This window comes from Leptinotarsa decemlineata, unplaced genomic scaffold (genome assembly GCF_025532065.1).
Source record: "Leptinotarsa decemlineata unplaced genomic scaffold, Ldec_3_MD MMD2_tig00004433_RagTag_RagTag, whole genome shotgun sequence".
Classification (NCBI taxonomy): domain Eukaryota; kingdom Metazoa; phylum Arthropoda; class Insecta; order Coleoptera; family Chrysomelidae; genus Leptinotarsa; species Leptinotarsa decemlineata.
In genome coordinates, this window is record NW_027412608.1 from 1,192,959 (window position 1) to 1,210,495 (window position 17,537).

The following is a 17,537-nucleotide window of genomic DNA, read 5'->3' on the forward strand; positions in this document are numbered from 1 at the left end:
AAGATTTCCTAACAGGTATCACTCAGAAGAAATTTGCAGGTTAAAACTCGCTGAGAATACAAAAATGAGAGAATAAAAATAATAAATAACACGAATATAGAAGAGAGTGTATCGTTTTATGAAGAATCAAAAAACGAATCGCGGCCCCACTCATCAGATTAAGAATATGTATCGAGGATATCCCAGTCGTTGCGGTATGTGACTCGGGAGTAAATGTATCAATAATAAATTATGATACATTTGTAAAATTGAAATTAAACAAAAAAATAAGTGGGGAAAATAGACATTCGCAGGCACTACGAATACTTTAGGCACAATAAATCTAAAAACAAAGATTTTCAATATTACGAATACAATATGTTTTTATATTGTGAAAAGTGTTTCTTTTCATGATGACATTTTGTTAGGTTTAGATGCAATTAAAGAATTTAAACTTTGTCAGGATGAAAACTTGAAAATTTTTCAAAATGACACAAAGAAATGTTTAAATAAGAATATCAAAACAGAGTCTATTTCAACAAACACAGTTGTAAACTGTGAGAGCTCTTTAGAAGATGTTATTAATTCGTGTACGGGATTGCAAATTTTTTTCTAAATTAGATATCTCGGCTTTCTGGTCAATCTCGATCAGAGAAAAAGATAGATATAAAACCGCGTTTATTACCCAAAATGGGCATTGGCAATGGAAGTTCTTACCTTTTGGCTTGAAATCATCTCCGGCAATATTTCAGAGAATTCTGAGTGACGTATTAGGGAAAAATAATCTTGAGACTTTCGCGATAAATTACATCGATGATATTTTGATTTTCTCAAATAATTATTCAAATCATTTACGCCACATCAACGAAGTTCTCATAGCCTTAGAAAAAGCGGGGTTTAAGTTAAACAACAAGAAATGCACATTTGCAAAAAATCAGTTATCAATTTGGGTCATGAAATCAAAGAAAATAAGGTAAAACCCGTAAATGATAACTTAAACGCAATCAAAAATTTCCCTACACAGCGAAATCAAAAAAATGTTAGGCAGCTTTTGGGCCTAAACTATCTCAGTTCGGATCCGATATTGGCAATCTTCGACCCAAAACTTCCTATATACATTTTCACAGATGCATCAAAGTTCCGTGAGAACTTCAGATTTAACATTCGATACCTTAACGGGGAGATAAGGTTAACTAAGAAGAAGAAGAACTCAGGTAAAATTCAACATTTAAGTAGTAGGTAGTAGAGCGTTTATGGACATTCTACCGCAACGACTGGGATATCCTCGATACATATTCTTAATCTGATAAGTGGGGCCGCGATTCGTTTTTTGATTCTTCAGAAAACGATACACTCTCTTCTATATTCGTGTTATTTATTATTTTTATTCTCTCATTTTTTGTATTCTCAGCGAGTTTTAAACTGCAAATTTCTTCCTAAGTGATACCTGTTAGGAAATCCTTTTTTTGTGCAGTAGGGGCATGGTTTTTTTCTCTGATTTACTTTCCTGTGGAATTTTTTTTTTCTATAAGATCTTCTGATTTGAGTGACATTAAATTATCAATTGTATTTAAATCTTTTCTATTTATATGCAATTGAATTTTCACTGGTAAACCCAAAACAATTGAATTCATTTGAGTATTTTCTGATATTTTCGAGTCTGTATCTAAAAGCAGATTTCTCTTTTTTAGCGCATACTCTTAAAGCAACTCATTTAAATAACGAAATGCATATGCATACTTTATTTCGGGCCACCCTATCACCGCAAAAGTATCTATAAAATAATTTTTCCAATGCTCCCATGGTCTTGTGACCTTGTTTATTTTTAAGAAACTCTGGAACCAGTCGAGGGCCGGTCCTTCCAAAAAAAAATATCAATGTCTCTGCGTAATTTTTTTCCTTACAATTTAAACGAGTGCACTCACTTATAAAAAGATCCATAAAAGTAACCGCGTTCTGGTTTTTTCCAAAAAATTTATCAAGAATCATGTTTTTTACTCGCGACGTGGTTTTTTCATGCGGAAAGGCTTCAAGGTTATGAGTAGAAACGAAGCTGGGGTCAACATAATGCCCGACATTCATCCAAATAAATACCATCATCCAAATATTGACTTTTAAGTACAACAACAACATCAAGTACAGCTTGGGTTTATTATAATTATTGGTTCAACTTTCTAAATACAATTAGCGACAAGCGCCATGAATCAAAGAACGTGTTTACTCCAATATCAGACAGCTACGCCTGACGGTGACGGCCGCACGCTGCGAGCTTGGTATTTTGGTATGAGTGTCGTGCGGACCTCTGGCTTGTCGCGCTATAGTTTGGACACCGTCACAAACTTACATATAAATTTATATACACGTATATAAATATATAAATATATATATATATATATATATATATATATATATATATATATATATATATATATATATATATATATATATATATATATATATATATATATATATATATATATATATATATGCGGAAACACGTGTCCGCAAACCGCGGACACGTGTTTCTGGCTATTGCCTCATCAGCGCGGTGCAGCCAACTGTAAAGATGGGCAACACTTGTTTGCCGAAAACAGGAAACAACACATACACACGGAGTCAACAACAGGAGCCAACCGCACATTTGTGGTTCCAGTTAGAAGACCTAGAATTACCAGGCTACATCTAACATAACCACGTATTCATATCCTTGACCCGGATATCACGCAGGTAGCTATAGCTGCCTTCTTTCAGTAAGCTACGTTTACGCATTCTTTCTTCAAAAAACGAGCAATATCATTGGTTGGTTCACCCAAATATGACAATTTCCTATAACTGACGTTATCGCAGCTATAATATCTACCTCATACCCGTTGTTGACCTCGATTTGTTTATCAAACTCAGCTTTCTCTGGAAATTACTCTCAGTCTGTGAAGCATACTATTGAATGCAGCAACTTTATACTGGTAAGGATGTGTGGAGGGATTATGTATGATAATGTTCGTGTAAGATGGTTTGAGAAAAAAATCGCAAATTCATGTTTATTGTTATTTTTCGTAATGGTTAAGTGAATTATTTACCTCCCTCTCAGGGGTGAATTTTATTGACGGGTGGATGGAATTGACATATTCAATGAACTTGCCTAATTGCCTATCTGTACCAGTAAAACAGACTAAGATATCATCTACGTATCTGTACGAGTACAAGAAACTGTTAGTTAACTGATTATTATGGAATTCATACTCTATGTTATCCATGAAAATTTCAGCCAGCAAGGGACTCAAAGGGTTCCCTATTATTAGTCCTTCACTGCACGAATAGAATTTTTCCTCAAACTGGAAATTATTTTAAAATAGACAAATAGTAAGTGAATCTGAAAGTTGTGGAATTGGTCGCGGTGGTAGTGCGCCCGACTTATGATCGGAAGGCCGTGGGTTCGATTTCCGCCTCGCCCAGATATTTTTCTCGAGAGAATTTATCTGGTTGTAGCTGGAATGATTCTGCAACCGTGTTAGGAATCACACGTTAAAAGGTAAGACCTCGTTAGTCCTTAGCTCGCACAAGTTCTTTAACTTCTGAGAGTTGTCGTTCGTATGGGGGCGACAGCTGATTAACGAAAAAATAGATTTTAAACAGATTCATACATGGTTTTTGTCTAAGAGACACTCAACCAGTCCAATTGTTTCAATTGGTGGAATACTGGAAAATAAATCGTCCGTTTTTCAAAAAATGATGCGTAGACGCAGCTTACAGAACGAATAATAGCCTGAGTAAATTTATTAAAAACAATAAAGAAAACACTTCGGTGTCGGATAGATTAGGAGTATATAAGCTGACTTGTAGCTCTTGCCCAAAACTGTATATTGGCCAAACAGGAAAAACATTTTCCCAAAAAATTGAAGAGAAAAGAAGCAGTTTCTTGAATAGGGAGACCAATTCACATTTGCGAACCACCTTTTCGCAGAACATGAGTTCAATCATGAATACGACGTGTTACATTTAGAAGAGAACAATTTGAAACTCTAGAATGTTTAGAAATCAATAGATTTGAGAATTCCGGTAATTTAATGAATGACCAAATGGAATTAAATAAATAAATAGTCTTTCAAATCTGGAATCTGCTACATAAGCTCAGGTCATTCAATTCATAAGAAAGCAATTGAAGATTCTTTATTGATATTCCCTATCATAGTTTCGAAAACAAAACTACTGTCTCTCAACGATCGTTTTGCTAACCAAGTCAGCATCATCAGGTTATGAGTTTCAGTCATCACCTGATGTCACGAAATGACAGAAGTTCCAATTTTAAATAAGAAGATAGTTTGAGAAGTTTTTGTTAATATTATCAAAGAATAATAGCGCCCATCTCTAATACTGCACATCTCTTAATACCGGTAATGCAGTTTACTGTAAGAATGTTATATGAGTAATATGAGTATGTCATTCACTAGCAACGCTGTTTTTTTGCTGTTAGTTGTAGTAGTTGTCTGATGTCTGTTTTCTAGTTTAAATAAAATTCTTCACAACACATTTTTCTTGCCTATAATTTAGTATAACTAATACTAACTCTAACAAAGGTTATGGGCCCAGGCAGCAGGCTAGAAGAGGAAGATTAATGTGTTGGAAGTGTCATTCGAGTAGTAAAAGTAGAAATTGTTTCTGTGTTCTTTGTGTTCTTTGTATCGAAAAATGGCCGGCGTGTTGGCGGGCAAAGCAAGCAGTGCAGTAGCAGAAAACAAACATGGAATAATTCCATTTTGTGGAACGGGATTTGATAACTGGAAGTTTCGATTGACATCAGTGTTAAAGGCGATGGATTTAAAAAATGCCCTAATAGAGGTAGCTGAAACTGAACGAGATGAAGCCTGGCAAACGATGAATAGTAAAGCATGCATGGTAATAATACAGTGTGTAGCAGATACTCATCTAGAGTATATTAAGGATTTAGAAGTTGCATACGAGATGATTAGCAAATTAGAAGGAATTTTCGATAAGAAAGGTACATGCTCAAAGTTCTATCTGATTTCAGTTAAATATAATATCAACATGGATTTGCAAGAGCATTTTTCGAAGTGTGATAGAATATTCAGAGAATTGAAAGGTTTAGGCAGTAGTTTTGACGAGTCAGACATGGCTTGCTTTTTACTGTTATCCATGCCTACTGAATATGAGAATGTGGTAACCGCCATAAGAACTCTTTCTGAAAATGGAATTTGTCAAAAGTAGACTGTTGGAGTTTTGTTTAAATAAAAATCAGGGCAAAAATTCCAAACATATTAGAGATGTTCCTACATCTTTTAGTGCTGCTCCAAGACAAATCAAATGTTTCAAATGTAATAAAATCGGACATGTTCAGAATGTTTGTGGTATAAAGTGTCATGCCTGTGGCAAATATGGGCACAAGACTTTTCAGTGCAGAATTAAAAAGGAAGACGGCTAATTATGCTGAAGGCCACAGTCTGCGTGAAGCGAAGGGCAAACACACAACATCCGATCGGTCTGTAGAGGAAGCAGTGGCTTTTTGTACTACTTCGGACAGTTTCAATAATGTGCATGTGACAGAATGGTATGCTGACTCTGGTGCTACGCATCACTATATCAACTGCAAAGATGTCTTGGTAAACAAAAGGGAATTCACCGAACCAAGATTGATTCAACTTGCTGCGGAAGGAAAATTTATGAAGGCTATGTGTGTTGGTGATATGGAGGCCATTAGTATTGTAGGTCAGAAAAGGGTACCTATTATTATAAAGGATATCCTATGTGTTTCTGAGTTACGGGTAAATTTGTTATCAATTTCAACCATGAAAAAGGCAGGTTTTCAAGTTGTATGTAATAATGGTAAAGTTACAATTCAAAAAACCGTATAAACAATTTATATAAATTAGTTTTTGAACATATTCACTTCGAATATGCAAATTTAGCCTCAAATAATAAAGACAAAGAAATATGACATCTTAGATATGGACATTTAAATTATGATTCATTGCTAAAAATGAAAAAATTGTTAACGGTCTGGATTTTGCAAATTTAAAGCCTGAAACAAAAATTTGTGATGTTTGTGTAATTAATACACACTGATGTATGTAGATGATTACTCTAGATTTGTGATGGTATTTGTGATCAAACATAAGCATGAAGTATTAAGGTGTATGAAAGAGTATGAAGCTAGGGTAACATCTCTGTTTTGTGGAAAGAAAATTTCGAAAATAAGGTGTGATAATGGTGGTGAATATTGTTCAAAAGGTTTCTTAGATTTTTGTCTTGAGGAAGACAGAAAAATATCTTATACTATCTTATACACCACCTTATACCCCTCAACTCAACGGCGTAGCAGAAAGAATGAATCAAACTCTCATGAACTCTCAAGATCGATAATTATGCAAGCTAATTTAAGTAGAATTTTCTGTGCTAACGGCAGCATATATTACAAATAGAACCCAATCTTGCTTAGTTCAAAATAAAACGCAATTCGAGCTATTTTATAACAAAAAACCATGTGTGTCACATATGAGGGTGTTTGGGTGCATTGCTTACGCTAGGGTCCCTGACTGTTTAAGAAGTAAGTTGGGTGATAAAGGAAAATTGTGTAGGTTTTTAGGTTATACTGAGAATGGTTATCGCTTGTGGCAGGAAGATGAAGGTAAATTAATTCATAATAGAAATGTTGTTTTTGATGAGAGAAATTTTATGAATAAGAGTAATAGGTTGTTACTATATGATGATGATAGTGAAAAAGATGATGAAAATATAGAACAAGATCAGGTTAAAAAAGATATAGAAAAGGTTAAATTGAATGGTAGTGAAAATGAAGAGACTAATGTTGAAACTGAAAGGTTGAGAGAAAGAACAAAAAGGCAAATTAGGTTACCAGCAAGGTTTGATGACTATGAGGTTGATATAAGTTGTTTGGCTTTGATAAGTGAATTTTCTGAGGATCCTAAATCCTATCCTCAAACTGGAATTTCTGGAAAAGAGCTATAGATGATGAACTTAATGCATTAAAAATGAATGATAGCTGGGAGTTAGTTGACAGGCCCCAAAACGTGAAAATAATCAGTAATAGGTGGGTGTTTAGGATTAAGATGGATGAAGAAGGTAACAGGTTATACAAAGCTCGCTTAGTAGCTAGGGGTTTTGAGCAACATGATTTTGGAGAATTTGGAAAAATACATGCACCAGTTGAAAAATTATTTACCTTGAGATTTTTACTTTCAATTAGTCACAGTTATGATTTAATTCTTGAACAACTCGATGTCAAGAATGCTTTTTTGCATAGTGAACTCAAAGAGCAGGTATTTATGGAAGTCCCAGAAGGGTTAAATGATTTTGAATAAGGTATGCTCGTTAAAGAGGGCATTATAGCTTAAACAGGCTCCTAAAGTTTGGAATGAGAAATTTAATGACTTTATGTTAAATGTGCAATTTAAGAGATCAATGACAGATTACTGTCTTTACACTTTTCTTAAGCAAAATGTGAGATATTGATTGCATGCAATGATTCAAATTTCCTTTCCTATTTAAAACAGAAATTGTCTGAGACTTTTAAAATTAAAAAATGTATATCTGATAAACTTGATTTTCTAGGTATTAAAATTGTTAAGGATGATGAAAATAAAGTCATTTCAATAGATCAAAGTTCGTCAATTGATAATTTAGTTAGGAAATATAAAGTTGAAAATTGTAAAAATACAAAAACACCTATGGAAAATATGTTAGATTTAACGAGAGTTTCTGATGTTGATGCTAAAGCAAATTTGCTATTTAAAGAACTTTTAGGAAGCCTCATGTATATAATGCTTGGAACAAGGCCTGATATATGTTTTAGCATTAGCTATTATGGTCAATGTCAGGACTGTGCTTCTGATGAGCACTTTAAACACTTGTTGAGAGTATTGAAATATTTGAAATGCACCAATTATTATAAATTACATTTTAACTCTTCTAATGAGTTTAATTTGCTTGGGTATAGTGATGCCGACTGGGCAAATAATGTTTCTGATCGTAAATCCATTAGTGGTTACTGTTTTAAGCTTAATGATAATCTTATATCTTGGTGTACTAAAAAACAGCCTTCTGTAACACTTTCTAGTACTGAGTCAGAATTCGTGGCAGTTTGTGCATCATCGTGTGAATTAATTTATATTAAAAATTTGCTTTTGAGTATGGAAGTAAATTTACCATTGCCAGTTATAATCTATGAGGATAATCAAAGTGCCATGAAACTACTCGATAATTTCGAAAATGAAGTGAAGTTACATTTTGTATTGGACTTAATTAATGATGGCGTTTTGCTTCTAAATTACATATGTACTAATGATCAAGCAGCTGATGTGTTTACAAAAGCTTTAGGTAATGTAAAATTGTTGAATTTGTTTTAATTTCAATTTTGCAATTTTGAGGGGGGGTATTAATATTATCAAAGAATAATAGCGCTCATCTCTAATACTGCACATCTCTTAATGCCGGTAATGCAGTTTACTGTAAGAATGTTATATGAGTATGTCATTCACTAGCAACGCTGTTTTTTTGCAGTTAGTTGTAGTAGTTGTCTGATGTCTGTTTTCTAGTTTAAATAAAATTCTTCACAACACATTTTTCTTGCCTATAATTTAGTATAATTAATACTAACTCTAACAGTTTTATAATGGTAATCCTCATCAAAACCTGACCATATATGTGTAGTTTATTGGCATTTGAGATGAAGAAACCAACTTTACCTTCAACCAATGCTCCATCATTGGGTGTTGCATATCCTTCTCCAGGGATTATCTGAAGTCTTTCAATTCCTCCATCACATTCTGGACTAAGATCTTCACCTCGCCAGTTGATAACTTCAATCTAATATAAAAAAAATGCTATTGTTAATCTTATGCTCTGTGTTAGTATCATTAGACATTCAAGAAATCATCATTTATAATCAATTTTTAGATGAGATTCTCGATTTGTAAAATAGATTTATTTATTTCACAAATATTTGAAAAATAACTTTCAAAGGACTTTTGCTAAGCAAATTTCAATTGAACCGAATTAGTCTTATAAAGTAAATTAAGACTATTAGAGTCTTAAATAAAACAAAATGAAATAAACGATGGGTAATATAATGCTATTTTGTAAAAAAAAACTAATTTTCGTGGCCCAAAATGCTTGAATAAAATAATGATGAATAACTCAAAAACTAATAAATATTCAAAGAAATCAGGAGTATAGAACCAATATAAAAGTTCTCTTACTAATATAACAAATCCTTGAGAAAATCTAAGAGAGACTCGTGGAGGTCGAACTGACACTTGTAGGAACCACAGGCGTCAATAAATAATTAAAGAGTAAATACCAGGGTATACCCAAAAATATTCAAATTGATGTTTTGAGATGCCATATAACGTATGCCATAATAACGGATGATTTAAAGAACGATGTGAACTCGTGTAATTCAATGTTTATATGAAAGTTGCTGTTTAATGAGGTCCAGTTAGTGTTTGGATGATCTACACATCTATGTATAGAGTTACTTCTTTTGAAATTGATTGCTTCCTTCCTTTTTTTGGAAAATTCCCAATTTTTTTTGTATCAAGATGGACTAGTAGAAAGCCAAATTCTTTCCCAAAAATCACTTCTAAAAATATAACCCTTTCAATTCAAACAAGATTCCTTTGGCTGGGATTTAATCAAATAAGCGAATGAATCTCATTATGATGTCATCGATGACATGAATAGATCAAATCCATTCCGTGACAAAGTCGTAATTTATGAATGAATTGTGTGTTTTTTCTTATTATGTCATCCAGATTGGTACTGAAGAGCCCTAAGGTATTTAGTATATTGGGTAGGAATCCTGTAAATGATATCTGATTCAATTCAATAACGAATTGAGTAGAGAAAAGTGGTTTTTGTATAATTCAGTGTTCATATAAATCATTTGTTTCAAATGAATTTTTCTTTCGTATAATTCAATGTTTATATGAGAGGGTTTTTTTCTCACAGTTTGTGTCTAAAAGTTACTTCCTTGCATGATCTACACATCTATGTATAGAGTTACTTCTTTTGAAATTGATTGTTTCCTCCCTTTCACATTTTTTTTTTCTGTATCAAGATGGACTAGTAGGAAGCCAAAAAGTTTCCCAAAAATCACTGCTAAAAATATAACCTTTTCAATCGCCAGCTAAAGGCAAAATATCAAAAACAATATCCACACTTAATGCTAATAATCTTCGGAGATCACAACAGGTGAGAATGTCTCTTGAAAATCCATTCCCTCTTTTTAGGTGAATCCTTTATCAACTAGCGTAACATGATACGTCTCATTACTATCATTATCTAATTTAGTCTTATACACCCACTTGCATTGAACTACTGCTCTTTTTTCTGACGAATCTATTAACTGCCAGGTCTATAAAATGTCTCAAATACAGTCGTTGGAGCCTTCTCTGGAAAACTATCTGTTGCAGGCTTGCAAGCAGTGCTCGTGCAAATTATGTAATCTGTGGACTGTTTCTTGTACTATGCCGTCCGATTCTTCTAGGTATATCTCTCTCACAAACAGACTGGCAAATGTGATTCATATTCAATGTGATTAGTTCCGAACTAGTCGAAATGATAAACGAAAAAAATAAAAAATATCAAATCTTGTTGAAATATCCAGGAAATGAAATTCTCAAACAACAATACTCCACACTCAAAAATAAATTCTGTAAATTATCAACAATTGCAAAAATAACTATAGAGAAAAATAATAATAATTCTAAAGCACTTTGGGAATTTGTACATGAAATATGCAATAAATCAAAACCTGAAACACAGATCCCAAAAATAAGATTCAAAAATGGAATAATAACTGATGATGTAAATGATACTCATTCAACAAATACTATGCCTCACTTGAGGAAATATATGCAAACGGGATTATTGAATCAAAAACCTACAATATTCCAAAACAAAGGCTACAAAATGCATTGTGTCTTTATGAAACTGATACAAATGAAGTACATGACGTGCTCATGGAATTGAAATCACAAAAGTCACCAGGGCATGACGGAATTCGCTCGGAAACTTTGAAAATGATTTCTACTGAAATTGAAGTTCCATTGACAATATCCATAAAATGGATATGATAAATTACAGACCAATTACACTGATTTCGAATATATCAAAAATAATTGAAAAAATCATGAAGAGGCGTCTTGTGAAATTTACAAATAAATATAGTAGTAGTAGACTTTATTTTAAGAATCCTAATATACAATACATAGTTATGCATATATGAATAATTTATATACGTTTATAATTTTACAGTACGCCATGTATTCAGAATCAGAATCATTTTATTCATCACAAAAGAATACACATTGTGTGGTGAAAACTACAGAATATGTAACTTATCGGACTAGTCAAAAAAAAAATTTGTATATAAAGTAGATTGACTAAAATTGATAAAATATAGACAATACAATACCTAGTGTTCATCATCATGTTCTACCTTGTATTCTGTTATCCATTATATATATATGTATATATATATATATATATATATATATATATATATATATATATATATATATATATAAAAATAGGGATGGACAAAGGGATTATAAAGTGGGAATATGGTACAACTGCAGCAACGGAACACTGTTTAGTGATATAAATATATAAAAAAGAGTATAATAAGAATGTACAATTATAACAATTACACAACGAATTCAGTTGAGGTTTGTACAATTATAATTTTAAAATATAATCAGGAGCCCAGAAACTCTTCTACGCTATAGAAAGCTTTATCGCTGAGATATGTTGATATTCTAGTCCTAACTGCTGACTTGCTACCGCTCATATCTATTAGATTTTTCATCTTAATGAAACATTTTACACCAACATATTTTGGGGAATTTTGACCAATGAGAAGCCAGGAAAAGGGCAGATGAATATTTTCCTTATTCCTTGTATCAAGTGCATGTATTTGATCATTTTTCAGAAACGTATTTTCATTGTCCTTTATAAACAATATCAAGTTCAAGATGTAGAGACAAGGTAACGTTAGTATTTTAGAATTTCGGAATAGTGGCTTACAAGATTCTGAAGGGTGAGTTTCATTCATAGCTCTGATGATTTTTTTCTGAGAACGAAAAGCCCCTAGTATGTGAGTTGAGGATCCCCAAAATATTATTCCATATTGCATAGCTGACTGTGCCAGTCCGAAATAAAGAATTCTCAGTACATCAGCTGATACTGTATCCCTCAGATTCCTAATAATGTATGTGATTGTGCTGAGTTTTGAACATAAAGTGGTGATATGGTTTTCCCATGAAAGTTTCCTATCAAGCACAACACCTAAGAACTTCATACTCTCTTTGCTTTCTATCGATTTTCCATTGACTGTTAAGTAGAGATCATTATCAGGATTCATATTTTTTGGTAAGAATCGAATATGATAGGTCTTAGCGGTGTTTAGTGCTAGTCCATTTTTACTACAATAGTCACTGATTTCCTTTGATGCCTTATTACCATTCTTTACTAGTTGTTCATTATTTGTTCTGGACATTAAAATATTCGTATCATCTGCATAGAGAATGATTTGATCTGTAGCAACACAGGTGTTCTTCATGTCGCTCGTGAATATTATAAAGAAAAGAGGTCCCAGAATGGAGCCTTGAGGTACACCTTTATGATAACTTTCTCTTGTCTTTGATTTTATGGAATCTAGCACAACAGTTTGTTTTCGATTGTCCAAGTAAGAAGTAAGAATTATAATTTGATATATTCTAATAATAACTTTTTGAATAGTTTAAACGAATTTACATGTTTTATTTCATCAGGTAACCTATTAAAACTATCTAGACATTCCACTCTTATAGTTTGTTCGGGATATATAAAATGTATTACATGTTCTTGTGTTATATGAATGAATGTCACTATTTCGAACTAAATATCAGCTACGATAGGCTGGTTGTATCCCACTCGTAATTTTGAAAATAAAAATCATGCTCAAATAATACAGTATTTTATGTACCGGCTGTCACTGTAGAATATTCAACATAGATTCAATAGGGGTATATTGGTTGCATCTCAAAATGATTCTCATACCCCGATTTTGTAGTTTCTGCAATTGCCCCATCTGATTTTGGTTGAATAGATACATCAGTGTGGTACAGTAGTCAAAGTGTGGTCTCATTATGCAGTTGTAATGTTAGTCTAGCAAAGGTTGATAAAGATTTTGAAATTCTAGAGAAAAAATACATTTTGTTACATATCTTTCTAATGGTATATTCAGCATGCTTATTCAAATGTAATTGATGGTCTATAATGGATCCTAGGTACTTAATTTCATTTACAATTGTGAGTTGATTATTGAATATGGTGATATCAATGTCGTTAGTATCAATCTTTCTTTGATTCGAATTTGTTGTAACAATCATTGCCTTATATTTATTGATATTCAATTTGAGTTTATTCACTTGTAGACATAATTTGTTCTTTAAAGATAGATTGATATTTTGTAGAGTTTCTTTTAAATCAGTTTTCCGTATATACAACGGTATCATCAGCAAATAAATTAATATGGTGTGAACCAAGTACATAGTTGATATCATTTATATAAATAATGAATAGCAGTGGTCTCAAAACAGTGTCTTCTGGTACATCTATGTCATTTATAATTTGATTTGACATTACATTACAAATTTTAGTACTTTGACTTTTTTGCTCAAGATAACTATCTAACTAGTTTAAAGCTTTTCCATTTACACCATAATACTTCAGTTTATTGATTGAAGTTTTCCTATTGATTGTTTCAAAGGCACGCTTGAAATCTGAAAATATAACAACAATATATTCTTTCCTATTAATACTTTTTTCCACTCTGTAACTGTTAGTTGTAACGCTGTTTCGCATGAGCGATTCTTACAAAAACCAGACTGATTTTCGATGAATAAATTATTTTCATTAAAGTATGTAACTAGTTGTTCATATACTGCCAGTTCCAATACTTTTTCAAGCGTTGGAAGACTGTTAATTGGACGAAAATTACTTGCATTATTATTTATTTTCTGAATTGGAGTCACTGTACTAACTTAGTACTGGTCCCGTGTACAAGGAAGTATTCATAAAGTTCAATATTATATGCCCAGACACATCGAAAGTTTCTTTTGAGAATTTACTATTGATCATTTCACTTTTATTTACTTTATCAAGAAAAAAATTATCTTACGTAAAGTTATCATGTTTATTTTTTTGAATTGACTCAACCTACTGTTTATGGGTTCATAATTATTCGGAGTCCATATCTCATCACAATATATACTATTTTCTATCTCAATCACAGTGTTTACAAAATATTCATTGAAATTATGGGCAATCTCCATTGGATTACCACATAATTTTTTACCATTACTATTTTCAAAAATAATTCTCTTTATATTATGTTTCTACTGGTTTGACTAGTTGTTTTAGATATTTCCACATAACTTTAGGATCTTTTTTATTTTCATCAATTTTATTTTCAATATATATATATATATATATATATATATATATATATATATATATATATATATATATATATACAATTTTTTCTTTTAGAGTATTAACATAGGTGTTTCGTGAGTATTTATATTGTTGCCACTTTTGTTTACTTTCAGCTGTTGCACATTTTTTGAAATTTTTATAAGCTATATCTTTTTCTCTTGATCATGTTTTCAGTTCACTGTCATAGAATGGTAATTTATTTGACTTAATTTGTATTTGCTTTTCAGGTGTTATTTTGTTCACAATTACAGCAAATTTTGTTTCTATTTCATCCAATATTTAATTCACATTGGTTGTATTCAAGTTCCAGTCAACCGAGAGAAGTTCTAAATTGATTTCTTTATATATACTTTCATTTATATTTCTTACACGAATTAATTTGTTTGAAATTTCTTTCCTACAGTCAAAAATGTTAACTGATATTAGTCTTTCAATTCCTCCATCACATTCTGGACTAAGATCTTCACCTCGCCAGTTGATAACTTCAATCTAATATAAAAAAAATGCTATTGTTAATCTTATGCTCTGTGTTAGTATCATTAGACATTCAAGAAATCATCATTTATAATCAATTTTTAGATGAGATTCTCGATTTGTAAAATCGATTTATTTATTTCACAAATATTTGAAAAATAACTTTCAAAGGACAGTCAAAAATGTTAACTGATATTATAGCATGATTAGAAATATTATCATGTACAGCAGTTCGTATATTTGATTCATTAGAGATCACATAATCAATACGAGTACACTTTTTATTATAGAAATAATTTTCAAGAATATTTTCCAGGCTGTCCAGAAACCCAGAATCCATTATATATATATGTATATATATATATATATATATATATATATATATATATATATATATATATATATATATATATATATATATATACGGTAAACGGTCATTTGTCAGCCCGTAGAATATACGATGCGAACTCTGGTCAGCCCTTGGAAACGTCGGTCGTCTCGGTTTCAGGCTCACCAACGTTTTCCACTATATATAGGGTTTTTATGACATGTTATCATGTGAAATGACGTTTGGAAATTTTCGGTTGGGCCGACAATTACACCATATACATAGCTGATACACCACCTACTTTCACAAAACGCTTTCGACAGTTGGTAGTACTGTCATCTTCTAGGCACCCTCAAACTGCCAGTTTGAGGGTGCCCAGAGGGCGAAACGTCGACTACTGAATAGTACACAACGGATGAACACTCGGAAAAACAATACAGGTGTAAACAGTTACACCTCTCGAAGCGAAGCAGTAACTCGTCTTGATAATGCCATCTGAGATGATGGCGAAACGTCGACTATTAATAGTACACAACGGATGAACACCCGGAAAAACAATACAGGTGTAAACAGTTACACCTCTCGAAGCGAAGCAGTAACTCGTCTTGATAATGCCATCTGAGATGATGGCGAAACGTCGACTATTGAATAGTACACAACGGATGAACACCCGGAAAAACAACACATCATATATATGACAACCCCTCCAAGTAGATCAGATACAAGAGTTCTATGGCGTAGTCCCTAGGGGACGTAATTACGGTAGTGAGTGGGAATGAGACGTGTGCGACGTGATCGACGCATAGAAGGTTGGAATGAGCATCGAGTAGATTCATTTGATAGATAAGGGCGCGGTGGAATTACAAAAATAACGGTACAATATTAATAATGAACGAAAAATCGGATTAAAGAAAAAAACATGGCCACCGGCGTAAAAGAAAAAAACATGTCTGCCAACGTAATAGAAAAAAACATGGCTGTCATACAGAGTGTCTCATCGTTTAGGAAAAAAACATGTACGGGGTGTCTCAGAAACGTCAGCGTGGAAAATAATGATATAATAATAATAATAATGAACGAAAAATCGGGATTAAAGAAAAAAACATGGCCACGGGCGTTAAAATAAAAACATGTCTGCCAACGTAATAGAAAAAAACATGGCTGTCATACAGGGTGTCTCATCGTTCAAGAAAAAACATGTACGAGGTGTCTCAAATACGTCAGCGTGGAAAATAACGGTATAATATTAATAATGAACGAAAAATCGGATTAAAGAAAAAAAACATGGTCACGGGCGTTGAAGAAAACAACATGGTTGCCAACGTAATAGAAAAAAACATGGCTGTCATACAGGGTGTCTCATCGTTTAGGAAAAAACATGTACGGGGTGTGTACGTCGGCGTGAAAAATAATGGTATAATAATAATAATGAATGAAAAATCGGATTCAAGAAAAAAACATGACGTCAATGTGTACAGGGTATCTCAAAATACGCCATTTAAAAAACATGACAGTTTAACGAGGCTCTATGGTTTTGGCGTGTGATTCTTCAATGTGTACAGGGTGTCTCATTTAGGAAAAAAACATGCCAGGTGGAGGTGGCCTAACGTTTTAGCGTGCGATCCCAATGGGAAACGTTTGAAAATGGGGCAATGGGGGTATTCAGCAATGACATTTCAAAATACGTCAGATGCGTTTTTTCGTGTTAGTTGGGAATGGGGGAGTGGGTGTTAAAGAAAAAACCTTGGCTGTCATACAGGGTGTCTCGTCGTTCAAGAAAAAAACATGTACGGGGTGTTTCAAATACGTCAGCGTGGAAAATAATAATATAATAATGATAATGAACGAAAAATCGGATTGAAGAAAAAAACATGGCTGCCATACAGGGTGACTCATCGTTTAGGAAAAAAACATGTACAGGGTGTCTCAAAATACGTCGGCGTGAAAAATAATGGTATAATAATAATGAATGAAAAATCGGATTGAAGTAAAAAAAACATGAGAGCAATGTGTACAGGGTGTCTCATTTAAGAAAAAACATGGCAGTTTAAGGGGGACTCTATCGTTTTGACGTGTGATTCTTCAATGTGTACAGGGTGCCTCATTTAAGAAAAAACATGTTGAATTAATGGGGTTCTATCGTTTTAGCGTGCGATCCCAATGGGGAAGGTTTCAAAATGGGAGGCAATGAGGGTATTTTTCAAATACATTTCAAAATACGTCACATGCTTTTTTTCGTTTT

At 32.7% G+C, this 17,537-nt stretch overlaps 1 protein-coding gene across 2 annotated transcripts in view; it reads right to left on the bottom strand.

The window, feature by feature from the left end:
* Fkbp59 (FK506-binding protein 59kD) overlaps positions 1-17,537 on the bottom strand; it is a 144,829-nt gene that overhangs the window by 51,090 nt on the left and 76,202 nt on the right. For both annotated transcript variants that reach the window (XM_074179193.1, XM_074179191.1), the window contains exon 3: positions 8,697-8,817. In XM_074179193.1, coding sequence (XP_074035294.1) covers positions 8,697-8,817 — 121 coding nt within the window. The remainder of the gene's footprint in view (positions 1-8,696; positions 8,818-17,537) is intronic.